The sequence below is a fragment of the Elgaria multicarinata genome, chromosome 5, assembly GCF_023053635.1.
Source record: "Elgaria multicarinata webbii isolate HBS135686 ecotype San Diego chromosome 5, rElgMul1.1.pri, whole genome shotgun sequence".
Classification (NCBI taxonomy): Eukaryota; Metazoa; Chordata; class Lepidosauria; order Squamata; family Anguidae; genus Elgaria; species Elgaria multicarinata.
The window spans coordinates 73,992,406-74,009,674 of record NC_086175.1 but is presented as its reverse complement, the minus strand read 5'-3'; the positions used below and the strand labels follow the sequence as shown (position 1 = coordinate 74,009,674).

Sequence of the window (17,269 nt, the reverse complement as noted above, 5' to 3'; positions counted from 1 at the left end):
CTTTTGTGATATGGGTGGAATGGAATTCAGGAAGGGGTCTTCCAAAAATCTGGTTTTGTGTTTGGGAGTTCAGCCTTCCTCTCTGCCATAAACCTAGGTTCTGGACAAGTTACTTTTCTTTTAGCCTCACCAGTTTGCCTTCTGGCTTTTGTGACTGGCTGTGGCATCCATTTTGTGAATGTGCAAGCTTTCCCTGGCAGCCATTTTATGAAAACACCCATGACACTATCAAAATTCCAAATTTGCCTACCGGCCAAAAATATACAGTGAAGGAATTTAAGAAGTGGAATCATATGGTCAGAACAAGAGAGGGGTAAGATTTTGGCAGCAGAGTTCTGGATGGATGACAGTGGATGGATGTGAATGGATGAAGGTGAGGCAACAGAAGACAAGAGGGCAGACTGCAGTAGTCAAGGTGAGAGGTGACCAAGTCAGAGGCACAGAGATTTTGGTGAAGGGATAGACAGGAAGAGCCATATTTTTTAATGTAAAAGGGAGAAGCAATTTATCTGGTGACAGAAGAGAAGAGTCAAAGAAAAGCAAGGCTTTGTGTTTGATCAACAGTGTGGGTGGTGATGTTGTCAATGGATAAGGAGAGTGAATTAGGAGTTGCAGCCTTGGGAGGAAAGATGAGAAATTCAGTCTTGGACATACTGAGCTAGAGGCAATGATGAATCACTCAAACAAAAATATAAGAGAGGAAGTTGGAGAAGCAGGTTGGATGGAGGGCAAGACATCTGGGAGAGAGCGAGCGAGCGAGCTGGATGTCACTAACATATAGGCGGACTTCTCAGAAAGTTAGACATGAGGATGTTTGGCCCACTACCTTTTAAAAAAGGTCAGAGTGAAATATTTAATTACATTTTTACTAGTTTTACTATTGCTTAGTCAGAATATTTCCCCCTGATTTATGCCCTGCTTCCTCCACCTTAAGTTCCCTTGAAGTGGGTAAGATCTGTAGGACCATTTCATATAGTAAAACAGAAACAGACCAGCTCAAAGTGTTGTCTTTTGACAAGTCACAATGAATAATCAAGCTGATTTCACAATCCTAGTACTCAGGACTTGTGAAATAAAGCAAAGATGAGAATAGGGCTTGTTGGTTTTCCTAGAGGGGTGACCATTCCTCCCCAGCTGCAGCCCCCTATGTTTTACCCCCTCAGAATTACTATGGAGGGGGGTAATTTTCTCTTGTGTTCTTCATTTACTTTCCCCAGTTGCAACATTTTAGGAATATTTTTCTGCTTTAGCTGCAGGCTGGAGTGGGGTAAGGGATGCAATTTCTTCAATATTTTTAATACTTGTGCATTTAAACTTTTAAAAAGTAGTCCAAAAGCAGATGATGTACCACTTCTATACCATAAGATGTGGAACAGTAGATCCGTTGTTTCGGATGCTTACAAAACTTCCCCAGAAGTCTTTTCCTCCCTCAGCTTCTTAGAAATAATTTGCACGTCATTTTCCTATGCTAAAAAAATGCATGCCATTTTCCTAGGCTAAAAAAAAATCTGTAAGTGTTTTCTTTTATATTCATAAAAGTTTCCCATGTGAGGAAAGAATTTAGCATGGGAATTTGCAACCAAGAGTGCTTTGCTGGAAAATTATGAACCAATTCGAAGGTTTGCCAATAACTGCCCACAACCGTTTCTTATTGTGCCATACGAATTACATCATAAAACTATGGAAAGGCACACTGTTTCCTGATAACAAAAAAAAATCACTACATAGCATTTTCCATAGGTGATTCACAGTTATATTCCAGTTTCCAGACATCCTGGAAAGCTTTTCAGAGACTTTTGTCTTTATGGAAAAAACAGCAAACCTTTCTTGTGAAAATGAGCAACCAGGTTAGGCATTTATATAAGATAGAGGTGCAGGTTGTGATAGGAATGTAAGGCACAAATCACCCAAAGGCAGTCAACGTGGGAGACTAGATCACTGCAACCATCACAGCCATTTTGGGGGCTGCTGCCCCAGAAAACTGAGCTATACTTAGGGGTCAACTAGCTTTTTACAGGCCCTGGGCATACCATCCCCTTTTCAGAATGTCTAGCCTTGCCATGTACAAAGGAGAACAGGTTGTAAGACTGCCTAGCCAGTTTCCTTTGAATCCTTAAGAGCCCTAAATTCCAGGTTACCTGCAGGATCGCCTTCTCCCGTACAATCTGCCCTGCACACTGAGGTTCTCTGGGAAGAATTTACTTCAGGCAGCCAAAACTAGGCTGACAACCATTAGCCAGAAGACCTTCTCTTATGCCACTCCCAGACTGTGGATTGCCTGCTGGGAGAGATTTGCCAACTTTAATAGTCTTTCTGAATTTTTAAAAAAGCTATAAAGACAGATCTCTTCCATCACATTTTAAGATGTCTGGCTGTTATTTTAATAATGTATTAATTTTATATGTCTTTAATCAGTTTTATGTATTTTATAGTATTTTTGTATTTGATGCTGTTCCCTGCTTCGATCCAGAGGGAAAGGCAGATAAGAAATGTATTATTATTATTAACTATCTTAAATCAGAAATAATAATAAAAAAACATGGTTGTAAGTCAATTACAAAAGAAATAACACACTATTTTGGAGGTATAGGTTGCTCCAGGCCAACTCAGACTTTTACTTGTGTTTAGATACTATAGATCAGGGATGGAAACCTCTGCTCTATGGGCCTGATTCACCTCAAGGGGCTCCCCCATCTGCCCAGTGAGTTCTTCTCCCAGACCTCTCACCCTCTCCTAAGCCCTCAGCCCCTCTCTCCCCACACCCAGACTTGAGAATCGTTTATTTCTAATCAGCAGCTGATGAAGAGATAAAGGATTTCCTCACCTTCCCACTGCCCCAAACACTCCCTCCCTCCTCAAAATGCCCACTCTTGTGCAGCATTGGGGTGGGGATATTTATTTGTGTGTGCGCATATATGGGGGTAGTTGGAGGGAAGGGCTAACTCTTCACAATGCTGTGACACACACACACGGTATTGAAAAATTCCTCCTTCCCCACTGAAATCAAGCTTTTTAAAAGCTTGCATTGGTGCCAATGGACCCTTTTAAAAGCCTAATTGCAGCATGGGTGGGCGCTTTGAGGAGGGAGGTTGTGTTCTGTACGTTGTGTGTGTGTGACAGAATGTATGAGTGAGTGTTTATGTATTTGTTCCCACCCACTTTTGCCTTTGGCCCTGTCCACCACTGCAATGTGGCTCCTGAGAACCTCTCAGAAATGGAATTTGGCCTAAAATAGTTAGCGAATCCTACTGTGGAAAAATAAGAGGTTAATAGCAAATCTAGTAAGCCAGTAGATCAGAGCATCTCTTACAGAATTAGCCTGTTGTTAAAATCCTTCCCTGACACAGGTTTGCATTTAACTTCCTGCAACAAGCCACAGATGCCCAATTCTTGGGTTGTTGTTATAATGGGAGAACCTGGTACTCTTGAGTTTTTTACAGTTAAACAACCCGGACTGCTGGGTTTGCACATCACGACAGCAACCAAGAATAGAGTGTTGTTAGTTTTTTTTCAGAAATTGGAAGTGGGCAAGAGCCAGAGCCCTCACAAACAACCCAGTTTGTTAACCATGGGTTGTTTGATTCTGCGAACTGGCCAATCACTGCTTCTGGAGACTAGTAGAATCTAAGGATACTCTTGGATTCTAGAAGAGTCTTTATTCAGATGCTGACATAAGCCATGGTTTATCATGAAAGGAAGGAATCTAGCCAAAATGTGAACTGCAGCTTGTTATATTGTCTAATCCCAGCAAATTGGTTTATCTTGGTGAACTGCCCAGAGAGCTTCAGCTATTGGGCAGTATAAAAATGTAATAAATAAATAAATAAATAATAAATAAAAATCTTAACCATGGTTTGTCCAAAACAAGCAAACTTCAAACCATGGGTTATGAAACAGGCTTGTTTCATAGTAAGATTAGCCACAGATATAATGCTAAACTGTGCTTATCTGAACTCAGAAGTAGATATCCTTCTTATGGCTACACCGGAGGAGGAGAGGGGAGGGAGAGCACATGAGATCAAAGCTCATCTAGGCTTGCTCCTGTCAAGATAAATCATTACATATTGTGATGCCTGAATATAGCCAATATCATAATAAGACAGTGATCTAAAACCTGCAACATGCTCCCACATCTGTGAAAGAGCATATAACATGGCAGCAATGGTTCAGCCACAACAGCATCCAACACAATTGTGAAATAAGCAGTAAAAAAAAAAAGGGGGGGGGCAAGATTTCTTCAGGAGTTGCAGATCCTCACCATTTTAGCAGAAATGCTATCTATGTCACTTGATGGAACAACCAGATACTGGCATAAGCAGTGTTCCCTACTGCTACACTAAGCAAGCCTACTTCCATTTTCTTTTCCAAATTTAAATTCCCATGGGAAAAGAAAACATAGTTAGGCTTGCCCCAGGACAGCTGTACATTGGTGATTATGTAACACTGACTATGAGCAGTAAACGTAGCCTTACTGCCAAAGAACTGACTTCTTTGGGACACTGCTTCTAGACACTAGTTATAGCTTATCTTCTTGATTTGACTGTGGCTGTGTTTGGATGAGAATGAGCCTCAGGTTCATGTCCTCACCCCATCTCTCTCTGGTGCAAACCTTAAATTGTGTTTAATTTGGGGGTTAGTCAAAACAAAGCCAGCTTAATAAACTCTGGGTTGAAGCTGCTTAATTAAGATTAACCTGTTAGTCCAGGCTACGACAACAAGGTTAGCTGTGGGTTAATCTAAAATGGAAGCAAAAGCTTCTGAATTCCTCCTTGTGTCTTCATTGGGGTGGGAATGTGTGAGCTCAAGACTTGCTGTGTCTCATTCTTTGCAACACTAAACCATGGTTGAATGTTATGTCCAAACCAGCTCTTTGTAAACTAAATAAATAAACAAATCCTTGAATTTATTCCATCTCTACTCCCAAGTGATGCTAATTACTGGCTCTGGATTGGCCCCAAGGCCTTACACTCCTAGGCAAAACAACAATAGAGGTGGTGAGGATAGGGGTGGAGAAGGCTGCTGTGAAAAATCCTGGTTGCAAACAGTTTTTAGCAAACAGTACTTCAAATACAATTAGTTAAAATTACATGAAAACAAATGTCAATACAAAATAGCCTGTAGCACATTCATCAGATACAAACTTGCATTATATTAATACAAGGTAAAGACTAAAATAGCCTACATGGACAAACAAAAAACAGTTCTGGTATCTTTCAGAAAATCTGCTAGCTTGAAGAAAGCAGAACTTTCCATATTATGCCATTTTCTGCACAAAACAGATTTTGGTTTATATCAAAGTTCAGAGATAACTCTCTTAATAAAATTAATCTAGTTGGTTCTGAGCATTCATTACCCTTTCTTGAAACCTAGTATATTAAATGCAGTAGAGCTATATGTGATCAGGAACTCCATGTAGACGAGTTCATGGCGTTCACTCACACAGGTGAGTGACCGGGCAAGGCAGCGGAAGGAGGGATTGCTACATTTCTCTTTGCCAGCCCACTTGGTTATTACTGTATTTCTTCGATTCTAAGATGCACTTTCTCCCCATATAAACATCTCTAAAAACGGGGTGCATCTTAGAATTGTGGGTGCCTTTATTATTTCTTAGAATCAAAGCTTTTTTTCTGTTGGTGGTACTGAAATTAGTGTGCGTCTTACAATCGATAGCATCTTAGAATTGAAGAAATACGGTAGCGCTGAAAGTAAGGAAGTCTCTTCCTCCACACCCATCACGGAAACACGTAGATGGATTGTTCCCAACAGTCTGCTTGGTGGAAGGCAGCTTCATAACTAGCGCTCCCCTCTTTATATCCTCTTCTCCCCAAACAGAAAGTACTGTTTAAACCTTGAGGAAATGAAACTTAACTGGGGAAGTGAAATTTAATGGGGAAATGAAAGTACTTCTCTCAAGGATAACCTCTCCCAACAGAATAACCCCAGGTCTCTAAGGTTGACTCTTTTACCTTGTCTCTATAGACCTCAAACCTTCACAAAAGGTCAAAACTAGAGCATTAAATTGGGCTGAGAAACACACCAGTAACCAGAACAGCTATAGATGTTACATGATTTAAACTTCTTACCCCCATCAACACTTGGGTGGACACATTCTGCACCAGTTGAAGTTTCTGAAACATTTTCAAAAGCAGCCCCACAAACAGCACATTACAGTAGTGCAGCCTGAACGTCACGAGTGCATGGATAACTCATACAACGTCCATCCTCTCCAGACAAGGCTGCAACTGGTTTACCAGCCTAATCTGGTAAAACACACTCCTGGACACTGCATCCATCGGAACCTCCCTGTTAGCACAGAGTCCAGGAGAACTTCCAAATTATGAACTTGGTCTTTTAGGGGGAGTGAAACTCCATCTAAGACCAGTTGTAAACCTCCATCCAGAATGGTTGGTTTCCCAATGAACAGTACTTTCCTCTTGTCTGGATTGTGTTTCAGTTTGTTTACCCTCATCCACCCCAAGACAGCTTCCAAACACTGGTTCACAAGATCAACAGCCTCCCTGGGATGTGTAGATGGAAATGAGAGGTAGAGCCAAGTATCATCTGCATACTGATGACACTTCAGCCCAAACCTCCTGATGACTCCCTGCAGAGGTTTCATGTAAATTTTTAAAAGCATGGGACACAAATGGAACTTTGCAGCAGCCACAGGCTAACGGCCATGGGGTGGAACAAATGTCCCCCAGCACCACCTTCTGAGACCGCTCCTCCAGGAAAGTCCAGAACCACTTTAAAACTATGCCTCCCAGGCCCAATCCAGTTGAATAATCTGTAAGAATAACATAGTTGATGGTATTGAAAGCTGCTGAGAGGTCCAGAAGAACAAAGGGGGTTGCACATTTCTTCAACAAGGGCCTCACGATCACCTCTTAAGCATTAATCATCTCAGAAGTCTAGGTGCCCAGCCCAGCCCTGGCAGATTTCACAAGCCGGGATTGACAAGGATATAAAGAATAAGTCATTTCGAAGATTAAAAACTTTTCCTTAAAAACAATTTGTAGTTTCTGCCTCTAACTTCCAAAAGGCTACTACAAACAACTAAAAACAACACAACTCCTTGTTATAAAAGGAACATTTGGACTGAAAATATGGTGCACTGCAGAAAAACTAGATTTCCAAAAGACACTGTATAGCTTATTTTCATGGAGCACAGGATCCCCTACATAATACGTATGCTCCAGCCTGCTTCAACGTGTGTTAACTGAATCATTATTAAACTATTCAAGTAAGACTGCCATTTAATTTATTAGTTTTTGGAAAAACTACCTTCTCTTTTCTGGTAGATATGCAACAGGTAGCAATTTGAGATAAAGGTAAACATCTACTTCTGTAAACAATCATTTCTCAATCACAAAACTAAGATCAAACAATGAAACTTGTATTATTATTACCAGAATCAGCACCAGCTATTTATTTCTAAAGTAAATATTGCTGGATACTTGTACATAAAGATATATTAACTGGAATACCCATTTCATAAAGGGCCAGACAGAAGGAAACAATACAACTTTTCCAGTCAACTTAAAGATAGTTCCTGATCAATTTGCTCCCTATAATCAAAGGCACTGGGCCAGTGCACATGTAATACTAAATCCTCCGGAAAGGTAAGTGGGGTTTACCGGGCCCTGCCGCTGTCGCCCATGCGGCGACAGCGGCAGGGCCCAGTAAACCCCCCCTCCTCTCCCTTACCTGCCTCCATCCGCGGTCCCTCAGCTTCTTCAATTGAGCCCGCGGTTCAACCAGGAAGTCTAGGCCGCACTTGCGGCCCAGACTTCCTGGCTGAACCGCGGGCTCAATTGAAGAAGCTGACGGACCGCGGATGGAGGCAGGTAAGGCCCCCCTCCCCCTTGGTCCCTTACCGGGCTCTGCGACGGCGGCAGGGCCCGGTAACGCCCCCCGCCCTCCTCTCCCAGCCTTACCTGGCACCACTCCCCTCCACTACGGAGCTCCGATTCGGAGCCAGAGCTCCACGGTGAAGAGGAGCGGAGTATGGGCGGCGCGGAGCGGGCCGATCCGAAATTTTCGGATCGGCCCGAGGGGCGGAGCTGGGGGTCCGTGCACACCCCTAATATATACACATGCCCTGCTTGTGGGTTCCCGGTTGACAGCTGGTTGGCCATTGCGTGAACGGAGTGCTGGACTAAATGGATCATTGGTTTGATCCAGCATGGCTCTTATGTTCTTATCTACATGCTTAGTTGCAGAAAGGCAAGGAAACTACAGGGTTGTGTCAAACAAGTCATGGAAAAGGTGGTGTTTTTTGTAGGAGGGATTTGAAAGAAAAGAAAGGAGACATCATATTAAGAGCTTCCTTCCTAAGCTGCAAGCTGGCCATGTAAGAAGTACTAGAGAATAATTTGAACTATTTTAGTAGCAACTTGAACTCAATGTGAAAGTTATCCATTTAAACAGTTTACTGTGCTTACAATAACATTTCTGTTCATTACTTCTACCCCACAACTTTTAAGACCCTTGTTGGAGGCCTAAGATTTTTCTGTTAGCCAATCCATACTGGAAAAACTGGTTATAGCTTCATTCTTTCACACAAAGCACTGTCACTTGGTTTTTTAAAAATAATAATAGTATGATACTATAAGCACTATTAAAGGAGTGTCTCCCCAGAGATTAGAGCTTCCCAATGCTTAACTAAAGGCACAATGACCTTTAACATAAGTTGTCATATGATAGCTCAAGGAAGAGCTGCTAGAAACTAGCTGGCTAAGTACACAGCAACAAAGGATTAAGCAGAATAATCTTCTTAAAGCATCAAATGGAAACTTAGAATCATGCAAAATGCAAAGCTATAAATAATTGGTTTCCTTAAGCAAAGAAAAAAATCCAAGATATGTTAATGATTCATCATGGGTCAATTTCCTCAGATCTCCTGTCATCTGTCCCTTTCCCCCCCTCACATGACTAAGAGGGTCAAGGAACATGAAAACAACTGGGGGGGATGGGGTCTCTCTCCATTTCCTGGCAGATACATTAGGGAGTTAGGGGAGGTCTTTTTACTAAGAAACTGACTTAAAAATCACAATCTTTGCTGCCTTCCTCTTGCTACTTCTCTATTGTGCTCCCAAGCTGCTGTTATTTTTAATCTGAAAACATTTTCCCCAGACACGTGGCAGAAGTTGTATCTTCAAATATGCCTTTAATTGAATAATTCAGAATAAGATCAGCTCCTTTACACACACACTTCTTTTTGTTTTTTTGGGTGGTGGTGGTGATTTATCTACAAATTCTACAGGTTTCATTATACAGCCAGTACATGGCGCTGCTATTAGTGCAACTCCCTCTTTACATGGACAAATTCAAACCATATCTTCTTAATACTTTATTATCTCCATTTCAAATAAAGCTGTGCAAATGGTTGGAAAGCACTGGAGAAGTGCTGGGGATTGACATAATGTAAAGGACCTGCAAACTTCTGTGAGAAGCCAATCTCAGTAGCAGGATAAATGCCCCATGTGGAGAAGCCCACAGTCTCAGAATTTTAACTTTCCTAAAATGATAACCTTTTCTACATTCCTTGAAGTTGGGAAGACTAGTCTTACCTTAGACAAAAATACCCAGAGTTTCCCCCCCTAAGCCTAATTGCTGCATGGAGGAGAGGGGCAAGGATGGCAGTTGAGCAGGGGGGAGACAGAAAGGAGGGTGGGGATGAGAGAAAGAACAGAATAATTTGAGTTTGAGTGAGGTGGCTCTGGTCCCTCCCACTTTTAGCTCCAGCCTTCCCCACTGCTGGCATGCATTCCTCCCCCACAGGTTTCTCCCAGGGAATGTATAGTCCTCAGAGGGCAGAAATTCCTCACCTTTGCCCTAGCATATGTGATCTGAATTCTCTTCACACATTTGTGTTCCAGAAGGGCTCATTCCCTGAACATGGAGAAATTGTTTGCAAACGTGTAGAGACACATGTCCCAAACAAAGGTGGAAACAACACTATTACTCTCTGCAACATATATAGCAGTAATTTTGATTATATTAACATATTATGAAGATAAATTATTCACAAATTATCTTTGAAATATCTGCTAAAAACTGAGTAACATGGTGGTTTGATGGGTAACTGAAGAAAAAGAGAGATGTATACTCTGGTGTTGAATGAAAACACGCTCCCCTTGAATAACGGAGATTCAATGCCAGTTTTCTTCTGGCATTGAATCTCAGTTATTCAAGGGGAGCGTGTTTTGGTTGGGGGAGTAAACAACTTATGGGCAACATTTAATACAGCATTTCCTCTGGAATCTGGGTTGTATCCAATGGTGTCCCTCCACTGACAGAAGGGGCTGCACTTAATAGAACTAGGAGAGAGGCAGTGTTTGTTGATTCCTCCTGCCTTCCCTCCCACCACCACCCATACTGTTTTGAATGGTCTCCCAACCCTCTGGTGCAAATGGGGATGGGGGAGATAGAGGGGAACTGCCAGGTGAAGGGGAAATCAGTGAAAACTGCTTCCCTCCCTGTTTTGCTGATGGAAGCCTCTGCTGGATCAAACAGTTTTCTGTAAGCAAAGAGACTCACATGGATACAAACCTTTGTATATTAAGAACATAAGAAGAGCCACGCTGGATCAGACCGAGGGTCCATCTAGTCCAGCACTCTGTTCATACAGTGGGCAACCAGCTGTCAGCTAACAAAGCAAGACCCTCCCACCCATGTTCCCCAGCAACTGGTGCATACAGGTTTACTGCCTCAGATACTTGATGTAGCACATAGCCATCAGGGCTAGTAGCCATTTAGCCTTCTCCTCCAGGAATTTATCCAACCCCCTTTTAAAACCATCCAAATTGATGGCCGTGACTATATCTTGTGGTAGTGAATGCCATAGTTTAACTATGTGCTGTGTGAAGTACTTCCTTTTATTTGTCTTGAATCTCCCCACAATCAGCTTCATGGGATGACCTCGGGTTCTAGCGTTTTGAGAAAAGGAGAAAAATGTCTCCCTATCCACATTCTCCACACCATGCATAATTTTGTACACCTGTCATGTCTCCCTTTAGCCTCCTTTTTTCCAAGCTGAACAGTCCCAGCTGTTATAACTTTCCCTCATAGAGATGCTCCAGCCCCTTCATCATTTTAGTTGCCCCTTTCTGCACTTTGAGTATATTAAGTATATTGTAGAATATTGTAGATTAATTTGCTAAATAATTTCTTAAAACTTTTTGCAGCTTAGTCCAGGTATGGAAAAAGCCACTCTTCAAGTGCAAGTAATAATAATTTCTAGGTGTAGAAACTGAAGTTTTGAAAACTGAAGAAAATGTGTCCCTTTTCCCTCTTTTCAGGCCAAAGGGCTGATTACTAACATAGACATGCATAGCAAGTTAAGGCATAATGGTTTTTGAGGGCTAGGAACTTTTGAAGAATTATTAGCAAAGAGGGGTTAGTCAGACGTATTTGCATAGTGGGAATAAACCGTACATCTGATAGGCAAATTCCGCAGACATTCAAGAGTGGCAAAAACTTGTGTTTTTAAGGCAATCTCTTTCAGAGAAAGGATGGTGTCAAGTCACCCCCATGTGGCTGATCCAGGCATTTCTTATTAAATTCTTGAACATAATGTAATTGCTAGCACTAAAATATAGACCACATTTAGAAGGTTCCAAGCACTTTCCAGGCATCAGTTAGGAAGCAAAGAACCATGAAAGTAGTTCTGCCACGTTACAGGGATTTTAGACCAGTTCTCAAAATAGCAGCCGGCTGGGCCACATGGCAAACAGTTTGAAAAGCAGGCATGGGGTTCAGCTGATTAAAGTAAAACGAATTCCCTCTGGGGAATTTTTTGTGTGATCCCAACTGGCCTTTGGATTCCTGTCATTATATCAATAATCTTTATTATAGTACCTTAAAGGTAGAGAAGCAGTACTCCCCATATATCAGACAATGAGTTTTTCTAAGGCAGCCTTGTGAGTTTGGCTGAGGTCACATTTTATTGAGGATTACCCAGCTCACATTCTTTTCCACTATAGACAAAAGAAAAGCTCTAATGCATATGCAAATTGATACTTCATAGTCTTCCTGAATTTTTGAGTTTACATAGAGCTGTAATTCCCAAATGGCAAATCCATCCTACCTGGGATGGGGAGCAATCGGCCACTTCAAACGCACTGTTGGCTCACATTGGTCAGGAGACGGGCACGGGGGCAGTGGTTTTTCTCTTCTTTTTCTCCCACTGGTTCTTCCTTGATTTCTATGGTTCCAGGCTTGGATAGATCAATGATCTAACCCTGGGAAATGAATGATCCAATCCCATGGATTCAAGGCTGCCTCTAACCTGCAACCAGAATGCCCTATTTTGGGGTCGCATCATCAGCGGAAGAAGTGCCAGCAACAGATCTACACTCGCAGAACATTCCACTGGTCTTAATGGGGCTTCTGATGAGGAGGCTGTTCCCTCATCCAAGAAAAAGGGACCCCCCCCCCTCATCTTAGCCTCTTCCATCAAGGGGATGTGAGAATTAGGATTGTTCTGTTTAGGTGCAATCCTAAGGATACTTACCTGGACCCAATGGGACTTACTTCTGAATAGACATGCAGAGAGTTGCGCTTAAATTGTGAACGCATGCCAGGTTTCTATCAGGAGGACACACACATGGTAACATTACTACTTAAACAGATTCTAAGAGGCAGTGGCAGGAAAAGGCAATTAAACTAGATGGCACATCCCCTCAGAGTTTAGCTTTACCACAGAGAGACAGCATTGCTAGGGAGCAAAAAAGATATAACAATGACTATATATTGAAAATATAAGTTTGACAATTTCTTAAGCTTCTTAGAAACTCAAACAAGCCTGTAGTTATGGAAACTATTAACTGTATTTAACAGAACTATAAATCTAGATCTTATAGGTACAAATCTTAAAGCTAGAAATAGTACTTTTCCGCCTACTGCATCTCAAAGACGTATGTATTCTGGAATAGTTTTTGTAGATGGGGTTATGGGGAGAGAATAAATGAAGCTCAGCAACATGATTCCTGGTTCTGTGAAGCATCTGACTGAAGGTGCCTTCCATTTCTCTCTCCCCACCCCAATATTAGTTATTATTGTATAGCACCATCAGTATACATGTCGTAGCCAGGGCTTGTCATAGTTATAACAATTTCTTTCTTGGATCCTAAAGATGTTAGAATCAATCTGTGTCTTTCAAGTGTGGCACGAGAACATGCCATTTCACCTGCCAGTGCATTTGATCTATTTGGAAACACTGAAATATAAGTCACAGGAGATGGCGATCAAACTCTCCAAGACTGCAATACTATACAAACTTACCTGTGAAGTAGGTAAAATCAATGACAGGTAAAATCAATACAGCCTGCATCTGAGTAATCACGCCTAGAATTGCACTATAAATGGACCACTGGGTCTGGACCAATAATTGGAGCCAATACGCTTGCCTTACAACAGCCACTCTGAGTATTGGTACTGAAAGTGCAGGGTGTAAGTTTTAGAAGTAAAAATAAATAAACAGCAAAGTGGCTGGTCGCACACTGACCAACAGAGCAGCAAAAAGAGAGAAGTATCTGCATACTCACATTTTTTAAAAAAAAAATCATCCCCACCCCCCTAGCCAAAAGAAGGAACACCTAGAATTGGTAGATCAGGGATGGGGACATATGGTCCTCCATATGTTGTTGGACTGCGACTTCCATCAGTCCTTGCCACCACAGTCAATAGTGAGGGATGATGGGAGTTACAGTCCAAAAAACATCTGTAGGGCTATGTATTACCTCATGGTGCAGATGTTTCCCAGCTACCCATAGCTCAATTGCGTTGTAGCACATCAGTACACTGCTCTGGCCCTGCTGGTTAGCCCTCAAACAAGAGCACTGCAGCGTTCTTGTTTGAGGGCTAACCAGCAGGCTAGAAATATCCAACATTTCGTGGCAGTTCCCCACCTGTAGCTCTTTTGTACAGAATACACAGTGCCTTTGTGATATGAGTGGCTCAGAGCTGTCTCATATCATTCCTAGCAAAATCTGCTATCTCTGTATCAGGACAACTTAGGGCTGGGGCACCAGTAAGCATGCACACACACAAATAGGTCATACTTAAAAGGAGATCAGTTGTACTGTTGCAGGCAGCCCATCCAATCCGTACAATAGCCTTCCCCAATCTGCTGTCCTCCAGATGTTTTCAACTTCAACTCCCAGCATCCCTGACCACTGGCCATGCAGGCTGGAGCTGTTGGGAGTTGAAGTTCAAAACATCTGCTGGGGTCCCAAGTTGGGGAAGGCTGCCCTACATTACAAACATGGATGCATTTTCAGCCCCCCCTGGACCCCAACCATCCCATTCGTCTGATAGGGATGATTATGGCCCACAGTCTTGCTCAGCTGTCTTTCCTCAGAGTACAGAAGGGGAAGAAATAGTCTTCCTTTTCACAGAACACTACACCAACCAGCTAAGGGGCATAGATGGGTGCCACCCAGACATATCCTACTGATGGCAGGGCTGCTGTTTCAGCCTTTAAGGCAGTGCAAATAAGGTATCAGGATGTCTTTAGTGTACTTTTGATGCTAAATAAAAATATTTAAGTAATGAAAACATTGCTTTAAAGGAGAGCCGTGCCTTCTTACAGAATACCCGTGTCCACAAGGAACACCACGACTCCAGCCCCTTAACTACACAAGGCCACGCTGCTAGTCCACAGGATTCCCAGCGGATCGACTGTGACAGCAGCAGCCCCGCTTGCTCGTTAGCCATGTTTGCCTCCTGTGGAGCCCTCGCTAACGGCGGCCGTGCATGGCTGAGGGAGAGCGGGCGAGGCCTGGCTTCCCTGGGGCCCTCTCTCAGTCTTGTCCGGCTAATCCGTTATCCTACTGGCTCTCCCCCACACGGCCACCGCTCGAGTGGGGCGCCCACCGCCCTCGTCCGAGCAAAAAAGCCGCCGGCCCCTCTACCCGCCTGGCCGCAGCCGGCCCCGTCAGCTCACGCACCCTGCACGGCCCATCGGCGAAGAAGACGGCCAGAGGTAGGTTGCAGGCGATGAGCCCGGTGGGCAGATCGCGCAGCGACACGGTCTCCATGTCGACGAAGCTCCACTCCGACTCGAACTCCGGAGGCCCCCCCGCCACTTGCTCCGGCTCAGCCTCCTCGTCGGCTTCGGGCTTCGGGACGACAACGGCCACGGCCGCTTCCTCTGCCGCCGCTGCCGCCGCCTTGCCTTCGTCCTCTTCTTCGTACGGCCTCTCCAGTTCCCTCCGGTCGCCCCCCCGGTCCTCCATACCGAGCTGAGGGGCGGAGCCGGGGGTGGGGACAAGGCCCGCGCGGCTGGCTGTAGCCCCGCTGAGCCGAGGAAGCGACCCGAGCCAGAGGCGGTCAGCGCCCCTCCAGCGTTAACTCTTTCCTCTCGGCCCTGAGACTCGATCGGTGACGGCTGAGGGCCGGGGCCGAACCAATCACACAGCTCGGCTCCGTCTTCAACAGGTGACCCGTCTTGAAGTGTCTCGGCTCTACGGCAGCCATCTTAGTTTCGGGCAGTGCTCGCAATACCTCTCCCCATCTTCTTCGTCTGGCCGCTGTGTTACCTCAAAGTGTCCCATGAGCCAATAACTCCCGACCACTTAATACTATAGATTCTTAGGGTGATTCTTAGGGGAAAAGGAGATCAGGGCTCTTGTATCTTTAAAAGTTGTATAGAAAAGGGAATTTCAGCAGGTCTCATTTGTATGCATGCAGCACCTAGTGAAATTCCCTCTTCTTCACAACAGTTAAAACAGGAGGAGCCCTGTACTCTTTTGCATCCCGTCACTAGTATAGCAGGTGCAGCATGCATACAAATGACACCTGCTGAAATTCTCTTTTCTATACAACAAGATACAGGAGCCCTGTCCTCCTTTTCATATAGTCACCCTACTACAGATTCCCCCTCCCCCACCGACACGGTGTCTGTGCTTGTAAAGTAGCAATTAAAGAGTTTCTAGGGCTTTTAGTAAGAATCACTTTTGAAAGGGAAGGAACATTTTTAAAGGATCACATTTTCAAGGATCACAACAATATTTGGGATTCCAACCTTTGCAGGCCGCATTTTTATTCTCTACTGAGCTTTGGGGATCTGCTTGATATTGATCTGGTTCCAAAGCAGATTAGGCAGATCCTCAAAAATATTCCATGGATGTTAGTAGGGATGCTTGGTTTCGTATAATACCCTCTTCATAAGCACCCCAACCCTCATCATTCCCTGGCTGCTGTATATTCAATTTACTGTAACACTTTACTTTTTAAAAATGTAACAATGCTGAATAGAATGTTTAGGATGCAGTCATTATACATGCTCACCTGGGATCAAGCCCCCGTTGAACTTGATTCCAAGTAAACAGGTGCAGGACAACTTTGCATATTTCACAACAGTGGTAGTTGTTGGAGTAGATGAAACCCCAAGCACATTCTGTAACATTTACTATCTGAGTAGGCATTTACTATGTGAGTTGGATGCAGAAGGTCATGATGGCTCAAAAAAGGCATTGGACAAATTTGTGGAGGATAAAAGTGGAATTGTATGCATATTTACACAGAAAAAAGCTCATACAACTCCCAGCATTTTCCAGCTAACATGCTGGGAGTTGTGGGACCTTTTTTGATAAACCTTCTTAGGAATGCACCCATAGGACAATCAATGATTACTAGTCATGATAGCTATATGCTACCTCTAGTAGCTTCTCTACATGAGCTATTTATTGCACACTCATGATTGGCCACTCACAGAAACTTGTGGGTCAACTTCCAGGACATCTCCCGCATCTTCCCCTTGTAACCTCACCTTTAAAAAGATCAGAGATAATGCACTACTTAAACTTATCATGGGATATTGCAAACCATTAGATGGTGCTGTTTCATTTAACTTTATAGAGCACTACTAAGGGGAAACTTTAATTACAAAGCACATAGTCGCTGTTGGTCGCCATCTAAATGAGTTGTAGTGAACATGGAAAGATCCAAGAAAAAAAATGGTAAAGGTGTGTATGTGTGTGTGTGTGTGTTTCTTAAAGTAGAGATGCCTCTGTATACCAATTGCTTGGGTATACCTCTTTATACTAATTGCTGGGGTATATGCCTCTGTATACCAGTTCCTGGGGATCGTGAGCAGGAGGGTACTGTTGTATTAACATCTTACTTGCAAGCTTCTCACAGGTAGCTGGTTGGCAAAATAAGTCAGAAAACAAGGATTTGCAGAACTGTGTTGTGCTAGACTGAATATGTTATGGCAGAGCATCATCTTATATTCTATTTCTGTACTTCACAGAGAAAGTAT

At 43.3% G+C, this 17,269-nt stretch overlaps 1 protein-coding gene across 1 annotated transcript in view; it reads right to left on the bottom strand.

The window, feature by feature from the left end:
- Positions 1–15,267, bottom strand: part of RCAN1 (regulator of calcineurin 1) — a 35,830-nt gene extending 20,563 nt beyond the window's left edge. The window contains exon 1 of the mRNA XM_063126659.1: positions 14,955–15,267. Coding sequence (XP_062982729.1) covers positions 14,955–15,242 — 288 coding nt within the window. The 5' untranslated portion in view covers positions 15,243–15,267. The remainder of the gene's footprint in view (positions 1–14,954) is intronic.
- Between the last annotated feature and the right edge of the window lie 2,002 nt (positions 15,268–17,269).